This window comes from Chiloscyllium punctatum, chromosome 40, assembly GCF_047496795.1.
Source record: "Chiloscyllium punctatum isolate Juve2018m chromosome 40, sChiPun1.3, whole genome shotgun sequence".
In the NCBI taxonomy this organism is placed as follows: domain Eukaryota; kingdom Metazoa; phylum Chordata; class Chondrichthyes; order Orectolobiformes; family Hemiscylliidae; genus Chiloscyllium; species Chiloscyllium punctatum.
The window spans coordinates 68773486-68796351 of NC_092778.1; the positions used below are offsets into that span (position 1 = coordinate 68773486).

General features: G+C 41.8%; 1 protein-coding gene across 8 annotated transcripts in view; it reads left to right on the forward strand.

Annotated features, from left to right (window-relative positions):
• The window catches only part of LOC140464733 (centriolar coiled-coil protein of 110 kDa-like), an 84486-nt gene that overhangs the window by 37966 nt on the left and 23654 nt on the right, over positions 1-22866 (forward strand). For all 8 annotated transcript variants that reach the window (XR_011954971.1, XM_072560206.1, XM_072560207.1 and 5 more), the window contains 3 exons: positions 9516-9643; positions 14703-14880; positions 22321-22439. Coding sequence is in view for 7 of the 8 variants with exons in the window: in XM_072560206.1 (XP_072416307.1) it covers positions 9516-9643; positions 14703-14880; positions 22321-22439 (425 nt within the window). In the remaining variant the exon portion in view is untranslated. The remainder of the gene's footprint in view (positions 1-9515; positions 9644-14702; positions 14881-22320; positions 22440-22866) is intronic.

Here is a 22866-nt window from a genome sequence, read left to right on the forward strand (position 1 = left end):
CCCCCTCAAACTTCCTTTCTGCAGCCGTTATACCATTTCTAATTAGCAATGCCACCCCCCCTCCTTTTTTACCACCCTCCCTAATCTTACTGAAACATCTGTAACCAGGAACCTCCAACAGCCATTCCTGTCCCTCATCTATCCATGTTTCCGTGATGGCCACAACATCGTAGTCCCAGGTACCGATCCACGCCTTAAGTTTACCCACCTTATTTCTGATACTCCTTGCATTGAAGTATACGCACTTGAGCCTATCTCTGTGTCCGCAAGTAGTCCCTGTCAGTGCTACCTTCTCCACAGCCTCCCTACAGTATTGTTGATGGTTAAACAACTGCTGTCACCTTAAAGTTATCTCTCAAGTGTGGAGTCCCATTTCCTCACTTTCTCCCAACATTGTACAATTATTGGGAGAAAGTGAGGACTGCAGATGCTGGAGATCAAAGTCAAAATGAGTGGCGCTGGAAAAGCGCAACAGGTCAGGCAGCATCCGAGGAGAAGGAGTCAATATTTCAGGCATAAGCCCTTCATCAGGAACGTTAATTCTCCTGCTCCTCAGATGCTGCCTGCTGTGCATTTCCAGCACCACACTTATTGACATTTACAATAATTGTACAATTTTCCATTTTTCACTTAATTCCATTTGCATATCCCAATAATTATTCCGCTTACTGTGCAATGATTTGAATGTGATTTTTCTTCCCTGTTTGTTTTTACTTCCAGTTTTGTAGTTTACATGCCTCAATGAGGATACTTCAATCGCATTAGTTGAAAAATCTCCCTGTTGCTTGACCTACTCAGACACTGTAGATTTCATGCAGTGAACTCCACTCTGGATTAAAAACCTGATTTATCAAATTTCTCCCTGATAGCCCACAATGGGCAACATGAATGGCAAAAGCCATTCCTACTTCTGAGAATCAAGCCTGAGTTGATATTTGGATTGTATGATAGGGTAATCATGGAAAAATCACTAGACTTCAAAGCTAATCTCTGTGATGAATGTGAAATTATCAGTCATTTTAAAAATTCACCAGGTTATTCATGTCCTTTAGGGAAAGGTGACTGCTGCTCTGCCTGACTCCACACAATAATATAATATAGCCCAGGAACAGGTCCTCCAGATCAATAAGCCTCCACTGTTTCCTCATCCTTCTCTCGACTGGAACTTCTTGTCAAAAAGTGGTTACTGTTCCCCTGTTTGCCTCCCATTCATGTCTATCAAGATATGCCTTAAACATTGCTAACATGCCTGCTTCGTGTGTTCCAGGCATCCATTATCCTCTGAAAAGTTTCCTTGCATTACCCCCCTTAAACTTTCCCCCTCTTGCCTTAAACCTGTGCCCTTTTGTTGTTGACCTTTCCACCCTAGGAAAAAAGCCTCTGACTATCCACTGTGTCTATGCATCTTATAATTTTGTAGGCCTATCAGGTCATTCCTCAGCCAGTGTCTTTCCAGTGAAAACAATGAGTTTATCCAGGCTCTCCTAACAAAAACACTCCAGACCAGGCAACCTTCTGGTAAACCTTGCACTCTCTCCAAAACAACCATGTCTTTCTGGTGGTGTGGTGACCAGAATTGCCTGCAATATTTCAAAATGTGGCCAAACTGAAGTTTTATACAGCTATAACTTGCCAACTTTTGCATTCTGTGACATAAACCCAAGATCCCAGTTGAGGCCAACTCCATGGATACCGAATTTGACTATCAGCCTCTGCTTGGCCACTCTGCATTGTTGCCTATCTTAGAGTCCACCTTGGAGGGTGGTCACCTGAAGATCAGAGGCCAAATGTCTCTGATTGCTGAAGTGTTCTCTGACTGGAAGGGAATACCCTTGTCTGTTGTTTGGTGCATGGTGTTCATTCATCCATTGTTGTAGTGTTTGCTTGGTCTCGCCAATGTACCATGCCTCAGGGCATCCTTGCCTGCAATGTAAGAGATGGACAACGTTGACTGAGTCACATGTGTACCTGCCATGTACTCAGCCAATGTTGTCCATCTCTTACACTGCAGGCAAGGATGCCCTGAGGCATGGTACATTGGCAAGACCAAGCAGACACTATGACAGCGGATGAATGAACACCATGCAACAATCAACAGACAAAGGTGTTCCCTCCCAGTGAGGGAGCACTTCAGCGGTCAGGGATGTTTGGCCTCAGATCTTCAGGTGACCATCCTCCAAGGCAGACTTTGGAATAGGCAACAAAGCAAAGTGGCCGAGCAGAGGCGAATAGTGAGGCTAGCTTCAACTGGGATCATATCTCTCTCTCTCTCTCCCACCCTCACAGGCTTATAGTCCATCACACCCACATACACACTTTACCAAGCTTTCACCTACGCAAACACAGTGTCGTACATTCACATGCTCACACACACACACACACACACACACGTCTATGGGGTGCAGATATATCTGCAGAATCATTCTATTTTGCTCAATACCTGTAATATTTTGTAAATTCCACTTTGGAAATAGAACCAGTCTGACTCAAGATTGGGATATAGACAGACTCTGACCTCACACCTTTAATGCATTGTCTGAGCTGAGATGTCCCCTTTTGTTATAAGGTCTTAAGTTATTTCAAGGTGGTGACTTAAAAGTAGTTCTGGGATTCACGTTTAATGAACTAAAGCTTGCATTCTAGAAGATGAAAGACTTAACAATTGGGTTTGTTCAATATATCACTGTGTGACACTGTAATCTTTTGCGATAAAATGTCTTATGATCTTATACTCCACAACAACCTGATGAAGTAGTAGTGCTGTGACAGCTAGTGCTTCCACATAAACTTGTTAGACTATAAACTAGTGTTGTGATTTTTAACTTTGTCCACCCTGTCCATCACCGGCTCCTCCACATCTCTGTATCCATGATTGATTACATCTCCCAGGTGGAACACAAAACCCCACCAACTGACTTGATCAACCCTCTATTAGCTGTTAGTTTCAAAGTTAATTTTAATTACTTAGAACGTTACAGCACAGCACAGGCCCTTTGGCCCTCTATGTTCCGCTGACCTGTGAAAGTAATCTGATACCCATCTAACCTACCCTGCTCCATTATTATATATGCCCATTTAAACGGCCTTAACGTTGGCGAGTCTACTCATGTTGCAGACAGGCTCTTCCATGCCTCGACGACTCTATGAAAAAGAAACTACCCCTGATATCGGTTCTGTATCTATCACCCCTCAATTTAAAGCCATGTCCTCTTGTGTTATCCTTCACCATCCAAGGAAAAAGGGTGGAGAGTGAGAGCCTATCTAACCCTCTGATTATTTTAGAGGTCTCGATTAAATCACCTCTCAACCTTCTTGTCTCCAATGAAAACAGCCTCAGTTCCCTCAGCCTTCGGTTGTAACACCTTCCTTCCATACCAGGCAACATCCTTTTAAATCTCCTCTGAACCCTTTGCAAAGCTTCCACATCCTTCCTATTAAATAGCTGCTTAAAACTTAGTTATTACTTTCTAACAAATAGCATCCCAAACTTACTCACTATCTAAGCTCCCTGTACTAAGCAGAAGATGAACTAACTGCACTAACCCTTTTGAAAGACTGAGGCCCACACTGCCTGTAATACAGTGAGAGTCTTTTACCTGCAGCACCAAGGTAATGAACGGAATAACATCAACTAGCACCTGATCAGCATGGATCAATCAGAAACCATACTCTTTTATCTCTCTCCCTTTAACATTAGCAGACTGCTTCTTCAGAATGGGTGGCTGCTCTCTGCTTCTGAAAGGAATGTGCCTGAACTGAAATTAGGCCCAAGAACCTCTGTGCTCAATTTTAATGATGTGACTTTGCACCCATAACAATGTGCTTGACTCTTAATTGCCCTCTGAAACGGCTAGTAAGGCACTCCGTTTAAGCACAATGAGGGATGGGTAATGTAGTGATTGGAAACAGGTGGACCTTGTTGACGGAGGTCCTTGATTGGCTTGGGTTAACGACCCCAAGTAGGGGATTTAGAATCTCCTCCATTCAGGGGACTGACTCTGAGCTGGCTAGCCACAGACCGTGTACTGTGCACAAGTAAATAAAAGGTGGCAGGATACCAGCCATTGTGCAGTCAATTCACGTAGTAAATGCTGACCTTACTAATGACACTGAAATCTTATAAAACACTAAGAACTATGGGTGCTAGAAATCAGAAACAAAAATAAATTGTTGGAAAAACCAATTGATGAAGGAGCAGCACTCCGAAAGCTAGTGCTTCCAAATAAACCTGTTGGACTATAACCTGGTGTTAAGTGATTTTTAACTTTGTACACCCCAGTCCAACACTGGCACTTACAAATGATGGAAAAATTCAGCAGGGAAGTCTGGCAGCATCTGTGGAGAAAAAAAACAATTAACATCCAGTGATTCTTCAGAATAAAACAGAAGGTTTGGTCAATTCTGACTTTTGAACCTAACAAGTGGAAGCACCTTGGTCTAACCTGTTACTTGTTTGGGTGTTTTGCGGATCTGCCAGTTAAGCAGCTTTCTTGTTGGAAACCCTGTGAGACGAACTCATGGTGTGTTTACTTGAAATTCTTTCCTGCATATTGGGTGTCAATTCCCAAGCTCAGCAATGAAAATTAGATAGTTATTTCCTTTACTCCACCGTCCAATTATAAATATTGTTGCATCTGACTTGACAATGTATTTCACATTGCCCTTGCCCCTCAATTCTCAAATACTTTCCTGAAACATGAATCCATTTGTGATTTCTTCCCACCAAGTGCATATATTCTCACTCTTCTACAAGTGAAATCTATTTCCTAGTTACATCCTGCAAGTCTATTCATTCTGTTTTTGTAATTCTGAAACTGTTGCAACCAAAGTCTCAGACTTCATTTCATCACTCACTATATGTATTAATTATTTGACTTTAGGCCAGCAGTAATTGATAGAATTTGTCTAATTGCCTTGAAACTAAATTGCTTGCTAGGCAAATCAAGAGTGCAGTTTAGAGTCAGAGATTTATAGCACGGAAGCAGACCCTTCGGTCCAACTCGTCCATGCCGACCAGATATCCCAACCCAATCTAGTCCCACCTGCCAGCACCCACCGCATATTCCTCCAAATCTTTCCTATTCATATACCTATCCAGATGCCTTTAAATGTTGCAATTATTCTAACCTCCGCCACATCCTCTGGTTGCCCCTCGGGTATCTCAATAAAACATATAATCAAGAAAGAACCCACTCTTTTCACTGTTGCAGACTTACTGTAAGGCCACGCTTAAAATATCCACTTATCTGTTTCTGTGCTGTGACCACTCCCAAACAGGTTCCTCCAAGATCAGTTGTGAATTTTACTGTGTTAATTTTCCCAGATGCACTCCGATGACAAGCAATACATGAATTCAAATAGCAAAGGCAGTAACAGGCTCACCGCTCTGTCAGTTACCAATGTGGGTTTCTTTCTGTCTCTCCCCTGCACTGATCTCACCATGTATTTCCTTTGTCTGTGCCTTTCCCTTTTAAAGGTGCTGTTGTTTTGACTTTCTTTTTCTCTCCAACATTCCAAAACAATGCAACAGCATATAAAACCGTAATTGCTACTCCTGTAATTTGAGGAAGTTATCTCCGATAGCTAAAATACCTCAAAACAGGAGCAACTGTTACAGCCGGAAATTTTTCCCATCCTCCATCTTGGATTATCCAGATTCGAGTCAACTACAGTTGTATGTCAAAAATCATCTCAGACTGGATAAGGACGGCAGATTTTGTTTCTTAAATGATATGTGTAAGCCATATAAGTTTTTGCAGTAGATAATCAATGTTATGATCACTGTTTCTGAGACTAGCTTTATGTTCCATATTTGCTAATTGAATTTAAATTCCATCGACTGCTATGGTGGAATTTGAATCTGTCCTGACCCAGAGCATTAACCTAGACATCTGGGTTACCAGTCCAGTGACATTATCAGTAATGTGTAATGTTCAGAAAGGGTATAAAGAAGCAGAACTGGAGATGGTTAGCTAAATCATAGATTTTGAGCCAGAGTGTGTGGAATAAAGATAACAGGAAGGTCTGTGATGGGGTGGAAGTCAGGAGCGGCTGGGTGAGGAAGAGGCTTTAGGGGCTGGGAAACGCAAGTCTTGGAGGAGGTGGAGGTTGTGGATGGTGGCCCAAACATATGTGGGGAGTTCTTGGACTGGGGGGATGGGACAGTATCAAGGTAGGGGACAAAAAAGGCACGTTTTCAACCAAATGAAGAGAAACTTCAAATTGCAGGTGCAGAGGGATCCTAGCTTTAAGGTGGAAGGGCAAAACGTGGCAGCGCAGGGACTGTTTAAGTTGGTATGCAGCTCTTTATTCTCATAAGACAAGCCTTTCATCTCTGGAATTAATCTAGTGTACTCCAAGTATAGTCTCACTGATGCCATGCACAGTTTCACCAATTCTTTCTCACTTTATACACCATTCCATTAGCAGATGCCAAAATTTCATTTGCCCTCCCTATTGCCTGCTGTACCTACTGAGGACATTCCTGCAAATTCGTGTACAAGGTCATTCAAAGAACAAAGAGCAAAACAGCACAGGAATAGGCCTTTGGAATACAGGGAGAACTAGCCATTTGGATACAGAACTGGCTCAAAGGTAGAAGACCGAGGGTGATGGTGGAGGGTTGTTTTTCAGACTGGAGGCCTGTGACTAGTGGAGTGCCACAAGGATCGGAACTGGTTCTTCTACTTTTTGTCATTTACATATATGATTTGGATGCGAGCATAAGAGGTACAGTTAGTAAGTTTGCAGATGACACCAAAATTGGAGGTGTAGTGGACAGCGAAGAGGGTTACCTCAGATTACAACAGGATCTGGACCAGATGGGCTGAGGAGTGGCAGATGCAGTTTAATTCAGATAAATGCGAGCTGCTGCATTTTGGGAAAGCAAATAATTAGCAGGACTTATACACTTAATGGTAAGGTCCTAGGGAGTGTTGCTGAACAAAGAGACCTTGGAGTGCAGGTTCATAGCTCCTTGAAAGTGGAGTTGCCGGTAGATAGGATAGTGAAGGCAGCATTTGGTATGCTTTCTTTTATTGGTCACAGTATTGAGTATAGGAGTTGGGAGGTCATGTTGTGGCTGAACAGGACATTGGTTAGGCCACTGTTGGAATATTGCGTGCAATTCTGGTCTCCTTCCTATCAGAAACTTGAAAGGATTCAGAAAAGATTTACAAGGATGTTGCCAGGGTTGGAGGATTTGAGCTACAGGGAGAGGCTGAACAGGCTTGGGCTGTTTTCCTTGGAGCGTCGGAGGCTGAGGGGTGGCTTTATAGAGGTTTACAAAATTATGCAGGGCATGGATAGGATAAATAGACCAAGTATTTTCCCTTGGGTTGGGGAGTCCAGGACTAGATGGCATAGGTTTAGGGTGAGAGGGGAAAGATATAAAAGAGACCTAAGGGGCAATTTGTTCACACAGAGGGTAGTACGAGCATGGACTGAGCTGCCAGAGGACGTGGTGGAGGCTGTTACAATTGCAACATTTGAGAGGCATTTGGATGGGTATATGAATAAGAAGGGTTTGGAGGGATATGGGCTGGGTGCTGGCAGGTGGGACTAGATTGGGTTGGGGATATCTGGTTGGCATGGACAGGTTGGACCGAAGGGTCTGTTTCCATGCTGTACATCTCTATGACTCTAAGCCTGCGATGCCACGTTTTGTCCTTCGATGTTAAAATGAGGATCCCTCTGCGCCTGCAATTTGAAGTTTCTCTGCATTTGGTTAATAACTTGCCTTTTTTTTCTCTACCTCGATAATGTCAGATTTTTTTTCCCTCCCCTGGTCCAGGAACTCCCCACGTATGTTTGGGACACCACCCATGCCCTCCACTTCCTCCAAGACTTCCGTTTCCCTGGCCCCAATGTCTCATCTTCACCATGGACATCCAGTCCCTCGACACCTCCATCCACCATGACCGGAGCCTCCAAGCCCTCCATTTCCTCCTCTCCCAACATCCCCACCAGTACCCTTCCACTGACACACTCATTCATTTGGCTGAACTGGTCCTCACCCTTAACATTTTCGCCTTTGAATCCTCCCACTTCCTCGAAATGAAAGAGATAGCCATGGGCACCCACATGGGCCCCAGCTATGCCTATCTCTTTGTCAGTTACATAGAACAGTCCGTCTTTCAGAGTTATGCTGGTACCACTCCCCACCTTTTCCTCTGCTACAATGATGACAGCACCGGCACCACCTCGTGCTCTCACTAGGAGGTTGAACAGTTCACCAACTTCACCAACACATTCCACCCCAACCTTAAATTTACCTGGACTATCTCTAACACCTCCCACCCCTGCCTGGACCTCTCCATCTCCACCAACGATGACCGAATCAGCACTGACACTTTCTACAAACCCACTGACTCCCACAGCTACCTGGATTACACCTCCTCCCACCCTACCTCCTGTGAAAATGCTATCCCATATTCCCAATTCCTCTGCCTTCACTGCATTTGCTCCCAGGAGGACCGGTTCCACCACAGGACACACCGGATGGCCTCCTTCTTTAAAGACTGCAATTTCCCCTCCATGCATCTCATCCACATCCCACACCTCGAACCCCACCCCTCCAACCGCAACAAGGACAGAGCCCCCTCCCGGTCCTCAACCTTCTACCCCACCAACGTCTGCAAAACTTGCATCATCCGCCAACATTTCTGCTGCCTACGAACAGACCCCACCACTAGGGATATATTTCTCTCCCCACCCCTATCCACTTTCGCAAAGACCGTTCCTCCGCGACTACCTGGTCATGCCCATGCATTCTAACAATCCACCCTCCCCTCCTGGCACCTTCCCCTGCCACCGCAGGAATTGCAAAACCTGCACCCACACCTCCCCCCTCACCACTATCCAAGGCCCCAGAGACCTTTTGATATGTGTGAACCAGTCACTCTATGCCTCCTGCAAACAGGTGAAAGAACCTGGGGAAAGAAAATCGAGAAACAGTGATTTAATGAGCCAGAGGATTATCTCAGCAAAACCTAGAGATAGTGATCACTGCCTGCCTTCCCTCTAAGTATAACACCCATTTTGTTTTTGTCTGTCAGTATGTAGAGAGGAAGTCTTGTAAGTGAGTTAGAGTTTTAACTAGTAGAGTTACATGTTGACAATTCATATGTTTACTTGAAGGTAGAGTCTATTGACTGGCAATAAATAGTATTTTGTTTAAAGTACAGAAATTTGGTCTATGTTTTCTCAGTCTGGGTTGAAAGCCAGATTATTGGGGAATTCTGTGTACTTTTCAAAATTTTTTGTGGTGCCTCTAGGAATAGTGATTTCTAGTGTTCCACCCCTTTGAGGTGTAACATGAGGCAAGAACATTAAAGGTTTTTGAGTATAGATCGAAACATGGTATTTGAAACACAAACAGATCAATCATGAGCTTATTGAATGTTTGAACAGGATCAAAGACTGAATGGGCTACTCTGCTCCTAGTTTGTCTGGAAATCCAGGCATATTTGTATTTCTAGAGAGTTAAATTATTTTTGTCCTATTCCATTATTCAGATGGAGAGCTTATAGCAAAACAGATGATGACATTTGTAGAAATGCGGAAGCAATTGGAGGAACAACACACGTTACAATTGTCTATGCTGATGGCTGAACAAGAAAAGGAGCAAGAGAGACTGCGAAGGGTAGGAAGAATGTTTATGACATTTTAGATTTTGCCATCAAATTTTACCATCAAAAAAGCATAATAAACAGGTAAAATGCTCCTTACTGGGGGAAGGTTGCTGAAATGTTTTCTTTGTTAAATTCAACGTAACTGATGGATAGCCAATTGCACCTTTTCTACTGCCATAATGTTCTTCTGTTACAGGAATATAATATCGTTGGAGATGGGTTAAAAGCTGTTATTTTGCAGTATTGTGTTTGACATATAACTTGTTAATATCCTATTTTTAACCCTTTACTGTTCCTCCTGCATTATGTGCATGTTTCTTTTGCAATGCATGAAATTCTCTCAGTTTTACTCTTTGTAAAAATTCTTTCATCTTGAGTGTGTCTCTCAACCAGGGAAAACTCCAAATTTTGCAGCAGTGGGGATGACTGAATGCTGAAGCAAGCTGGCCAGCCATCGTTCTCTAGGACTTTATCTCTGATATTTCTGAAATTGTTAGGCTGTCTAGCCCTTGCATCTTCTCATTCCCTGCCACAATGGCCCATCATACTGTCCATGCCAGCTCCATGGCCACTCACCTGGTATTCACTATAGACAGACATCAGGAGTCAGGTGAAGATAGGGGAAAACAGCTCATACACTTAAGTGAAAAGCACTATTTGTAACATATATTGAAAGTTTTTAAATATCTGCAGTAGTCTGATTGAACTCAAATGACCCTACTGAGTTTGGTTTTCCCTCACATGAGTCAGACGCCCCTTCCCCTATTGCCAAAAATTAGATCACTTGGGAATGAGGTGAAATTTCTGCATTTGGGTGTCTGCATTTGTCTTTTATTTTAAAAGACCATGAAAATGCCATGGTTTCAAATGAACAGTAAGTGGGCTGTTTTGACTCTTGATGTTTATCATCTAATTAATCAAAGTATAAAATAGGAATCGATTCAAAAAAGAAAGGCCAGCTGATGACATTGAGTTTAGCACTGGTTGACAAGTGACATTTGGAAACTGTTTCTTTACACTGTACCCTCGGATATTCAACTGGGAAACACTCAGTGACATTGCGCCTTCTCAGGGGATACAAAATCATTTTATAATGTTGTTTATTACCAGTTGAAAAGTTAATTCATTATAATCTGCTTATACTCTCCAGTGTGCCTTATCCATAAGATACTGAGTAAATGGTAAATTTAGCAGATGATGGTAAATTAGGAGCTGTTGTTAATTGCTTGGAAGGTCATAAAAATGCTGCTGAGATATTGATCTAATGCATATAGGTTTTAAAAAATGGCTGGTGGAATTCAATCATCTTCTTGAAAAGACATTATTCTTGGGAGTTCCCCCTATTCTAAAACTTGATGCATTCCCAAGCATCAAGAATTATTTATCCAAACAAATGTCTTCAGGAAAGTGCAAAAGTGAGGTTCAATCCTCTCATGGGACAGTTACTGCAGATAATTTTGGAGGTCTGCAAATTTAGGAATTTCTCAAAACACGAGGAAGCAAAGTCTAGGTAGAATATTTTTCTAAGACGTACAGACACAGATACAATTTTTTTTAACAAAATTGTTCTAGAATACTGGTGAACATGTTTGCTACCTCTTCAGGACCACCTTCCCCACATGGAAGTGCTTTTATTATGTAAAGGTTGTGGAATTTTATCGAGGACTGTTGCCAGTGCTGTTTTAAGTTTTAGCACCTGGAGATTTCCTATTATTCCTCTGGCTATGGTCCCACTTAAATTGCTAGAGATACCAAACTGCCTGGTAATTAATGTTGAAGGTTTCCGGATTATCTTTTGTTACTTACATCAAAAAAGTTATTAAGTGACATGAAACATCTTAACAATGTTAGCGTATTACCCAAAAGGTTATCAGATGTTGCTCTGCTCTCCTTCCGAAACAATTGACTCACTATTTGGTATCTTCTGGAGAGAATAATGATAATTAGAATAAATTGTCATGATCCATTTGGGAAAGTGTACTCTTATTCAAGTGCCACTACTCACAGGGTCATCAGAAAAGTTAAACATTTAATCATATTATTGGAACATCCCAATTTTCCTATTTGATGGCCTTGGATTAACAGAAAATACTGACCAGTTTTTTTTTTCAATTTAACAATAAGCTGCTACATAGTACAAATAAATCTGTTCTAACCACTGTGATAAAACTGTGTCTTTAAGACATGCAGAGGGGTGTCATCACAGTGGTGCCAAAATGTTTCCTTCTGGCAAGCAGTTGGGTAATCAGTTTTGAGTTCTCCTGGGTGTTTTTATTTTAATGTAAGACACAAGAATCAGGAAAGGATGTGGTCAGGCTCATACAGACTCAGAAGATGTTAATTTTGCTTTCATTTAGGTGGTGGGCTTTGCTGCCTGCTGGAGGTGAAAGCTTGAGTTCTCTGATGCTAGAATGAAATCTTAGACAGAGAAGCTGCCTCTTAAAAGAGGCAGATAGTTTTTTTTTTCTACTGGACTGGAGAGAGACAGTGTGTGAGAATAATAACTGTGGTGGTAAATTGTGTTTGTGTAGGGATGTTGCCTAGTTTTGGAACAGTTGATGATTGGGGTTAAATAGTACATTAACTTGTTCAGTGTTTCAATAGAGTAAAATTGTACCAATTTTTCTATTTGTTGTATCTTAACTGTATTGTCGGAATGAATTATATTTTCATGAAAGCTTAGTGGTGGACCAATAGAATTATATCTGGATCACACTGCCTTACACTTGCATTTTTAAAATACAAAAGTTCGTGTCTAGGCTGACTCCATAATATATTTTGAGGATCTGTCTGGTCCATAATATTGCAGGCAAACAAAATGTGAACTATCAATATAAACTCTACCCTTTCTTAAGTCCTGCCAGACAGAGACAAACCAAAAAAACATAGATGTAAAAACAGAAGTTGCTCGAAAAGCTCAGCAGGTGTGGCAAGTACCTGTAAAGAGAAATCAGTAAAGGTTATGGGTCTGGTGACCCTTCCTCAGAAATGATGGTAGCAAGGAAATTGTTGGTTTATATGCAGAAGATAGGGTGGGGATGGAGTAAAGAGTAAATAGAGTCACAGACCCTTCAATCCAACTTGTCCATGCTGACCAGATATCCAATCCTAATGTAGTCCCATTTGCCAGCACTTGGCCCATTTCTGTCTAAACCCTTCCTATTGATATACCCATCCAGATGCCTTTTTAAATGTTGTAATTGTACCAGCCTCCACCACTTCCTTTGGCAGCTCATTCCATACATGCACTACCCTTTGCATGAAAATGTTGCCCCTTTGGTCCCTTTTAAATTTTTCCCCTCTCACCTAAACCTACGCTCTCTAGTACTGGACTCCTTCGCCCCAGGGAAAATATCTTGTGTATTTATCCTATCCATCCCTCTCACGATTTTATAAACCTCTATAAGGTCACCCCTCAGCCTCTGACACTCCAAGGAAAACAGCCCCAGCCTATTCATTCTCTCCAACTATCTCAAATCCTTCAAACCTGGCAACATCCTTGTAAATCTTTTCTGAGCCCTTTCAAGTTTCATAACATCCTTCCGATAGGAAGGAAACCAGAATTGCATGCAATACTCCAAAATTGGCCGAACCAATGTTCTGTTCAGCTACAATATGACCTCCCAATTCACATATTCAATGCTCTGACCAATAAAGGAAAGCATACAAAATACCTTCTTTGATAGGTAGAGATAGAGCTCAAAGACACAGGTGTTGGGGGTGGAGAAAAATAAATTAGGGAACACAGTTTGATAGCTCTAACCCCAAGATTTAGTGAGGTGTCCTTATGCTTCTTGTGAGCCCTTCCAATCTCTAAGAAACTTCTCTCTCAGTCCTTTCAATTTCTTGCTGCAGACACAGATTGATTAACTGGTTAGCCTTTCTGGGACTAGATAGAGGCAATAGTTTATTAGCAAAAGGTGAGAATAGCTAGCTGTCTTACAACGCTTTATTATTTCTTTGCAAGGAGAAAGAGCAAATTGTCATTTTTCAAGTCTGAAGGATTTCTGCAGCTGTGTGTTCATAGAATAGAATAGCCTTTATTGTCACATGCACTCGAAGGAGTGCAGTGAAAAGTTAGTAATGGGCCTGTCAGCACCATCTTAGGTACAGAGTACCTAGGGACAGATACTTTAAATGTACCTGTGAAGTGAAATAGTAAAAACAAGACTAGCGTGGGAATGCAGAGTTTTAAAAAGTCCAGAATGATAATGAAAAATATATTTAAAGTACTCAAGTTAAAGTCCTTTTTCAGAACACAAGGCCTCACTACTTCCATGCACTGGCCTCTGTCCTGGACTCTCCTCCAGGACTCATCTCTCCGGCTGGCCTGGGCTTGTTCTGCTGAGAACCGGTGACTGGCCTTTCAGCTCGGTCCATTCCTTGCTCTGCTCCCTGCTCTGGGCTCCGACCAAGACTTATGCCTGGGACTCGGCTCACTGCTTTGGGCTCAGGCCACGACCTGCTTCCCACACTGGCACGGTTCTCCAATGCGTCTCTTGCGCCGGACTGGTCTCAGCCTCCATTCCTCATTCCCTCCAACTGGGTAGTTTAAGAAGTTAAAAGGGTGGTGGTGGACAGGGTGGGGTTGGGCGGGGAACACTGCAACAAAGAGAGAAAAAGAAAGAAAAAGTAAAAGGCACTGGCGAGTAGAGGAGCTAGGGCTGGAGCGTCTTACTCTGCTGTCATCTTGCTAAGAGAGCCAGACTGGCAACCTGTCCAATCAGATTGGGACAATTGAGTGTTGTCAGACTGAGCACTCTTGAGCTACACAACTATCCTGATTACTGATTGTAAAAAAAACAGTCTGTTTCTGGGAAAAATTGCCCTGAATATGTATCCATCCATAGTATCAATGAGTCCAGCATCAATCTCCCATCGTTTGAACAAGTTGAAAATACAACTCGCAGTGAGTTCCAGTAACTTGTTTCTAAAACTGCACTGGCTCCTTCTATTGTTTTCTTTGCTCAAAGAAGTATTCAAGTTTTCCTTTTTGGGTGTGCAATCCAGAACTGGAGAAAAATATGAAAAATGTGGTCTTTACAAGCTGATTTTCTTCTTGGGTTTCAGGAAATAGAGGAACAGGAAAGACGATTTAGAGAGCAAATGAATTTTGTGTTGGAATCAACAGAAAATCGCTCCAGTAAAGAAATGTCATTAGATTGGAGGAGATTAAATGAAAACTACTCAATTTCATCTCTAATCACTCAAGTGGATGGTCATCAACTCAGTAATTCTTCTAACATTGGTAATTAGAATTTCTAAAGGCTATGAAAACAAAGCTTTGTTTTACAGTTGCTTGAATCTTCACTAATAATTGTATAATTTTTAGCACTTAAAAATGCCCTTGTCAACACTGGATCTGATTCTGATTTTAAAGTATAAAATTATCTCTCTGCAGTGTTATCTATGTTAAATTTTAAGTTGCTGTTGTTCCTTTAAAATTACATACAACTATGTGAAAATAAATATGGTGGAATTTCCAAAATTAGATATTTTCAATCCCCAAGTCTTTGCCTGGAGACACAATGGGCTGAAGGACCTCTTTCCATGAAGACTTGCAGGTTGAAAACATATAATTTCAGATATTTCTTAAAATATTACATTTTTCAGTACTTCACTGTAGCCCTTCTGTCTTAACATGTTTCAATTAAAAATCACACAATACCAGGTTAGAGTCCAACAGGTTTATTTGGAAGCACTAGCTTTCAGAGCGCTGCTCCTTCATCAGGTGATTGTGGAGAATAAGATTGTAAGACACAGAATTTAAAGGAAAAGTTTCCAGTGTGATGTAATTGAAATTATATATTCAGTTTATGAGAAGATTTGTAGCTCGGGTGCTCGTTGTTGTGGTTCTGTTCTCTGAGCTGGGAATTTGTGTTGCAGACGTTTCGTCCCCTGTCTAGGTGACATCCTCAGTGCTTGGGAGCCTCCTGTGAAGCGCTTCTGTGATCTTTCCTCCGGCATTTATAGTGGTTTGAATCTGTCGCTTCTGGTTGTCAGTTCCAGCTTGAAAAAGTATTAAAATTATGTATTGAAATATTTTTCAAAAATTTCAATATATAATTTCAGTTACATCACACTGAAAACTTTTCCTATAAATTCTGAGTCTTACAATCTTATTCTCCACAATCACCTGATGAAGGAGCAGTGCTCTGAAAGCTAGTGCTCCCAAATGAGCCTGTTGGACAATAAGCTGGTGTAGTGATTTTTAACTTTGTACACCCCAGTCTAACACCAGCGCCTCCAAATCAGGTTTCAGTTCTTCACCTGAATATTTTGTGACGACTCACTGGGATAGTCTGCTGGAAATAAAGCCTCACTATTCCTGGAGTCAATACACAAGTTAAAGATTTTTAAGTTAGTAACAAAGTTCCCTAATTTACATGGTTTGTCAGACCTAGGTAATAGAAAGCACTGACTAGGCTTCAGTGCTGAGCAAGAATTAATATTCATTATAAGCACTTAGACTTTAGCAACAGGTAAACCATTGCCATCTAACACTAAGTAAAATAACCCTAGCCTATTACTGTCTTCATAGCTGAATCACTCCAGCCAGCATCCTGGTGAATCTGTTCTGCATGTTCTCATGCAATCATATTCTTCCAATAGTGTGGCAACCAGAACAGCTCTGGCCTAACTAATGTTTTATACAGCTACACCGTAACCTCTCTGCTCTTGTAATCAATGCCTCAAGTAATAAAAGCAAGTATCCCACATGCCTTAACCATCTTTATCTACCTCTCCTGCTGCCTTCAAGGAGCTATGGATATCCACACCAAGTCAGAAGTCACACAACACCAGGTTATAGTACAACAGGTTTATTTGAAATCAAAGCTCTTGGAGTGCTGCTCCTTCGTCAGGTAGAGTTGAGGGAAGTGTTTATTTATAGGAAAGATCATTGCAAGATAATTCCGGGTAATTAAGAATATCAAAAGAAAGTCCAAATGGTATGAGTGGAGTATCAACAGGCTGAATAACAAGTCTTTGCAGGTGATCAAAAGTGTCAATGGTATGAGTAGGATGTCAATAGCTGAATAACCAGTGAAGGGGTGACTAGGTCTTGTGTCGTTGTTCTGTGATTTCCTCATGCATTTTATTTGTAGAGTCCAGTTCCTGCTTCTTGCAGGCTCAGCATAGTTTACATGGGTTTAGCATTTCTCCCCTAGTTCTGTATTTGGGCAAGTTGCCACACCTCTCAATTTGATTGTTGATCTGATTGTGGCCTCAACACCACGTCCTGCCTATACTGATCACCTTTGACTCCTTGTTTGTTAAGAATCTTTCTGCCTCTGTGTTAAAAATATCCAAACTTTCCACTGTACTGAGGGGAAGAAAATTCCACAGACTCGTGACTTTCTGAGAAAAAGGAATATTCTCCATAGAGTCATTGAGATGTACAGCACTGAAACAGACTCTTTGGTCCACCCCATCCATGCCGATCAGTTATCCCAACCCAATCTAGTCCCACCTGCCAGCACCCGGTCCATATCCCTCCAAACCCTTCCTATTCATATATCCATCCAAATGCCTCTTAAATATTGCAATTGTACCACTTCCTCTGGCAGCTCATTCCATACACATACCACCCTCTGTGTGAAAAGGTTGTCCCTTAAGTCCCTTTTATATCTGTCCCCTCTCACCCTAAACCTATGCCCTCTAGTCCTGGACTCCCCGACCCCAGGGAAAAGACTTTTTCTATTTATCCTATTCATGCCCCTCATGATTTTATAAACGTCGATAAGGTCACCCGTCAGCCTCTGACACTCCAGAGAAAACAGCCCCAGCCTGTTCAGCCTCTTTCAATAGCTCAAATCCTCCAACCCTGGCAGCATCCTTGTAAATCTTTTCTGAACCCTTTCAAGTTTCGCAACATCTTTCCGATAGGAAGGAGACCAGAATTGCATGCAATATTCCAACAGTGGCCTAGCCAATGTCCTGTACAGCCGCAACATGACCTCCCAACTCCTGTAGTCAATATTCTGACCAATAAAGGAAAGCATACCAAACGCTTTATTCACTATCCTATCTACCTGTGATTCCACTTTCAAGGAGCTATGATCCTGCACGCCAAGGTCTCTTTGTTCAGCAACACTGCCTAGGACCTTACCATTAAGTGTATAAATCCTGCTAAGATTTGCTTTCCCAAAATGCAGCACCTCGCATTTATCTGAATTAAACTCCATCTGCCACCTCTCGGCCCCTTGGCCCATCTGGTCCAGATCATCTTGTAATCTGAGGTAACCCTCTTCGCTGTCCACTACACCTCCAATTTTGGTGTCATCTGCAAACTTACTAACTGTACCTCTTATGCACACATCCAAATCATTTATGTAAATGAGGACCCAGCACCAATCCTTGTGGCACTCCACTGGTCACAGGCCTCCAGTCTGAAAAACAACCCTCAACCACTACCCTCTGTCTTCTACATTTGAGCCAGTTCAGTAGCCAAATGGCTAGTTCACCCTGTATTCCATGAGATTTAACCTTGCTAACTAGTCTACCATCCTCTATCTTATTTTTAAACTGTGTGTTTTCAAACTTTGAGTGTTAACTACTTCCATAAGGAGAAATAATCTTTTTGGAATCTATCTGTCCAGTATCGTCAGGATCTCCTGTTTTGTTAAGGGCATTTCATATTCTTCTAAATTCCAATTGATACAGGCCCGAACTGTTCAAACCTTTCTTGTGCGATAAACCCACCCAGTTCCATTAGAACTATTTTGAATGTAGTTACGTTCTTTTTTAAATAAGGAAACCAAAACTTTTCACAGTATCCGAGGTGCGATCTCCCCAATACCTTTTTCAATTGCAATAAAACATTTCTGTTTTTGTACTACATACTGTTTACTTTAAACAACAACATAAAGAGAGACTGGATTAGTTAGGATGAAATTCACAGGAACTTAGAAAAATTAGGGGAAATCTCATGGAAACCTCTGAAATTCTAGTAGGACTTGACAGGGTAAATGTAAGAATGATGTTCCTGATGACTGGGCAGTCCAGAACTAGAGGCCACAATTGCAGGATACGATACCTCATTGAGTTTTTTGAGAAGGTGACCAAGCATGTAGATGAGGGTAGGGCAGTTGACATGGTGTACATGGACTTCAGTAAAGCCTTTGATAAGGTTCCACATGGTAGGCTGTGGGAAAAAATGCAGAGGCATGGAATTGAGGGTGATTTAAGCAGTTTGGATTAGAAACTGGCTATCTAAAAGAAGGCAGTGAGTGGTGGTTGATGGAAAATATTCAGCCTGGATTCCGGTTACTAGTGGTGTGCCACAAGGATCTGTTTTGGGACCACTGATGTTTGTCAATTTTACAAACTACTTAGACGCAGGCATAGGTGGATGGATTAGTAAGTTTGCAGATGACAGGAGTAGTGGACAGTGTAGAAGAATGTTGCAGGTTGCAGGGGGACTTGAATAAACTGCAGAATTGGGCTGAGACGTGGCAAATGAAGTTCAATGCAGATAAATGTGAGGTGATTCACTTTGGGAAGAATAACAGGAAGGCAGAATACTGGGTTAGTGGAAAGATTCTTGGTAGTGTGGATGTGCAGAGGGATCTTTGGAGGCCATTTACATAGATCCCTGAAAGTTGCCACCAATGTTGATAGTGCTGTTAAGAAAAAAGTGAGGACTGCAGATGCTGGAGATCAGAGCTGAAAATGTGTTGCTGGAAAAGCGCAGCAGGTCAGGCAGCATCCAAGGAGCAGGAGAATCGACGTTTCGGGCATGAGCCCTTCTTCAGGGCTGCGCTTTTCCAGCAACACATTTTCAGTGCTGTTAAGAAGGCATACGGTGTGTTAGATTTCATTGGTAGAAGGATTGAGTTCCGGAACCGCAACTACGAAACGCTAGTACAGCCACACGTGGAATATTGTGTACAGTTCTGGTCGCCATATTTCGGGAAGGATGTGGAAGCATTGGAAATGGTGCAGAGGAGATTTACCAGGATGTTGACTGGTCTGGAGGGAAGGTCTAATGAGGAAAGGCTAAGAGACTTGGGTCTGTTCTCATTGGAAAGAAAGCGGCTAAGATAGAGCTATACAAGATGATCAGAGGATTAGATAGGGTAGACACTGAAAGACTTTTTTCCTAGGATGATGACGTCAGCTTGTATGATGGGGCATAACTACAAATTGAGGGGTGATAGATTGAAGACAGATGTCAGAGGCAGGTTCTTTACTCAGAGAATGGTAAGGACAGTGGAATGCCCTACCTGCCAGTGTAGTTAAATCTCCTTAATGTGGCTGAGTTAAACAATCCTTGGATAAGCAGTTGGATAATAATGGGATAGTGTATGAGGATGAGCTTAGAATAGTTCACAGGTCGGCGCAGCATTGAGGGCCGAAGGGCCTGTTCTGCGCTGTATTGTTCTATTTTCTATGTTTTGTGTTAGGCCTTTCAGGACTGAGACAAGGAGAAACTCCTTCACCCAAAGAGTTGAGTCTTTTGAATTCTCTGAGAGAAAATGGTGGAGGCCAAAATATTGAATGTTTTCAAGAATGAGTTAGGTATAGTTCTTAGAGCTAAAGGGATCAAATGATACGGGGAAAAGACAGGAACAGGATAGTTGGTTGCATGATCAACCATGATCCTGTTAAATGTTGGAGCAGGTTCAAAGGCCAGATGACTTACAATTCTTTGGTTTGTTTAGTTTCATTTGTCTTTCTAATCAGATGCTGTACCTGCACACTAACATTTTGTGAATAATGTACAGAACACTAAAGTCTACCTGTACTTCAGCATACGATTCTTTCGTATTTAAATACTTTGGTTCTTCCTGCCAAAGTGATCAGGTTTATGAATGCCCAATTTGATATTCCACCAGCTAAATTTTTGCCCACTCACTTAACCAGTCTAGATCCCTTTGCAGATTCATATCTTTTTCATAATTTATTTTCCCATCTGTCTTTGTGTCATCAGCTAATTTAAAAATTCTGCATTTGGTCCCTTCATCCATGATATTTTATATAAATTGCAAACAGCTGAAGACCCCACTATTGACCTCTATTGCATTCCACTCACTAAATCTTTTCAATCTGAAAACGACCTGTTTATCCCTACTCTGCTTTTTGTCAGCTAACCAAACTGCTGTCCTGCTTGTCATGTTGTCTCCTATGCCACAGCTTCTATTTTGTGTGCTCTTAAGGTGAGCATGCAGACTCAGTGAGCAATTAAAAAATGCAAATGCATTGTTAGCAAATGAGAGGGCAAGAAGATGAGCTGGGATGTGCTGCTAAGGCTGTATAAGATTCTTATCAGACTGAATTTGGAATATTGTGAGCGGTTTTGCACCCTATATCTCTGGAAGGGCGCGTTGATCTTTGAGGGATCCCAGAGGAGTTCTGAAGAATGATCCTGGGAATGAAGGGCTTGTCATATTTGGGCGGCACGGTGGCACAGTGGTTAGCACTGCTGCCTCACAGCGCTGGAGACCCGGGTTCAATTCCCGCCTCAGGCGACTGACCATGTGGAGTTTGCACATTCTCCCTGTGTCTGCGTGGGTTTCCTCCGGGTGCTCCGGTTTCCTCCCACAGTCCAAAGATGTGCAGGCCAGGTGAATTGGCCATGCTAAATTGCCCGTAGTGTTAGGTAAGGGGTTGATGTAGATGTAGGGGTATGGGTGGGTATGCTTCGGCGGGGCGGTGTGGACTTGTTGGGCTGAAGGGCCTGTTTCCACACTGTAAGTAATCTAATCTAATCTAATATGAGGAGCAGTTGAGGTCTTTGGTTCTATACTCAATGGCACTTACAAAGGTGAGAGGGGAATCTCATTGAAACTTGAGAATATTGAGAGGTCTGGATAGGGTGAACTGGAGAAGATGCTTCCACTGGTAGGGGAGACCAAGACCTGAGGGGAGTGAAAGGATGACCCTTTGGAACTGAGATGAGGAAAAATATCTTCAGCCAGGGGCTGGTTAATGTGGAGAACTCATTGCTGCAGAAGGCTGAGGAAGGCTTGATTTTCTCAGAGTTAGGTTCTTGATTCATCAGAGAATGAAGGCTTATAGGTAGAAGGCAAGAGAATGGGGTTGAGAAACCTAGCAATCATGATCGAATGGCGAAGGAGACTGAATGGGCCAACTGGCCTATTGCTGCTCCTTTGTCTCTGGTCTTATGGTGTTGTTTGATGTGGCACTACATCAAATGCTTTCAAGAAATTGAAATATACCACGTCAGTGTTGTTTGTTACCTCATGAAAAAAAAGTCAAATAAATTCATTAAGTGCCATTTCTTTCCAAAACCATCATGCTGTGCCTGATTGCATTGAGATTTTCCACATATCCTGCTATAACCTGCTTAATAATAGATTTCAGCCTGTCACCTTGTTATTTATTTCTTCTCTTCCTATCAACCACAATGCATTCATCTGATTTTGTGCTGAAGTTTGGATGATTTCAATTATTTTAACATTCTTTTGTGGGATGGAGTGTACTGACAAGACTAGTATTTGTTTTCCACCCTAATGGCATTGAACTTTGATGTAAACGAGAATTACTCCAAGCTGTAATGTTCTTGATAGCTGGTTTGAATGATTTGTAACCTCATCTTGGGGAAATTACCTGTAAATGAGTTAAAGAATGCATAATTCAGAAGGTGGGTATTCAGTGATAGAGCATTTTTAAAATCTTTGCTCAATGTTTTGAAGTTGCATTGTTTGCCAATTTATTTTTCCAGCCTTTACCAGTAATTCAACAAATGCTGAATCCTCTTTGAGTCAGTGGGGAACTGGGAATGATGAAATGCATGAGATGCAGATTTCATGTTTCCTTAAACAACGGAATAGACGGTCCCAGGTGAGATGAAACAAGATAGCTCTGTACAATCTACTTAGATTCCTAAATGGCAGAAGTAATGTGTGGAATGATCAATATGCTTATAAAGTCTTTGTTTTTCTTAGAATCTTGAGTTGGTCTTTTACCAGTAATTTATTGTCATTCCTCTTGCATGTATTTGGATGTCTAAATACGCCAAATCAATGTAAATTTTAAGATTTGCATGGAATTAAGTGCAGATGCTGGCTTTCATGTCAGCTCAGTTCTACATGGGATGGGACTCAGACCAGCATTTCACTATTGTTAGAGCTCTTCTGTAATTTTTTTGACGAGTATTCCACATGGGATAGAAGCCAAGAGGTCCACCAGAACTGGAGTTCTCCAGATTATTAGTATCTATCTATATTCTATATTGAGAATGAATTTGCTCTGTAAGGTTTCAAGAGGT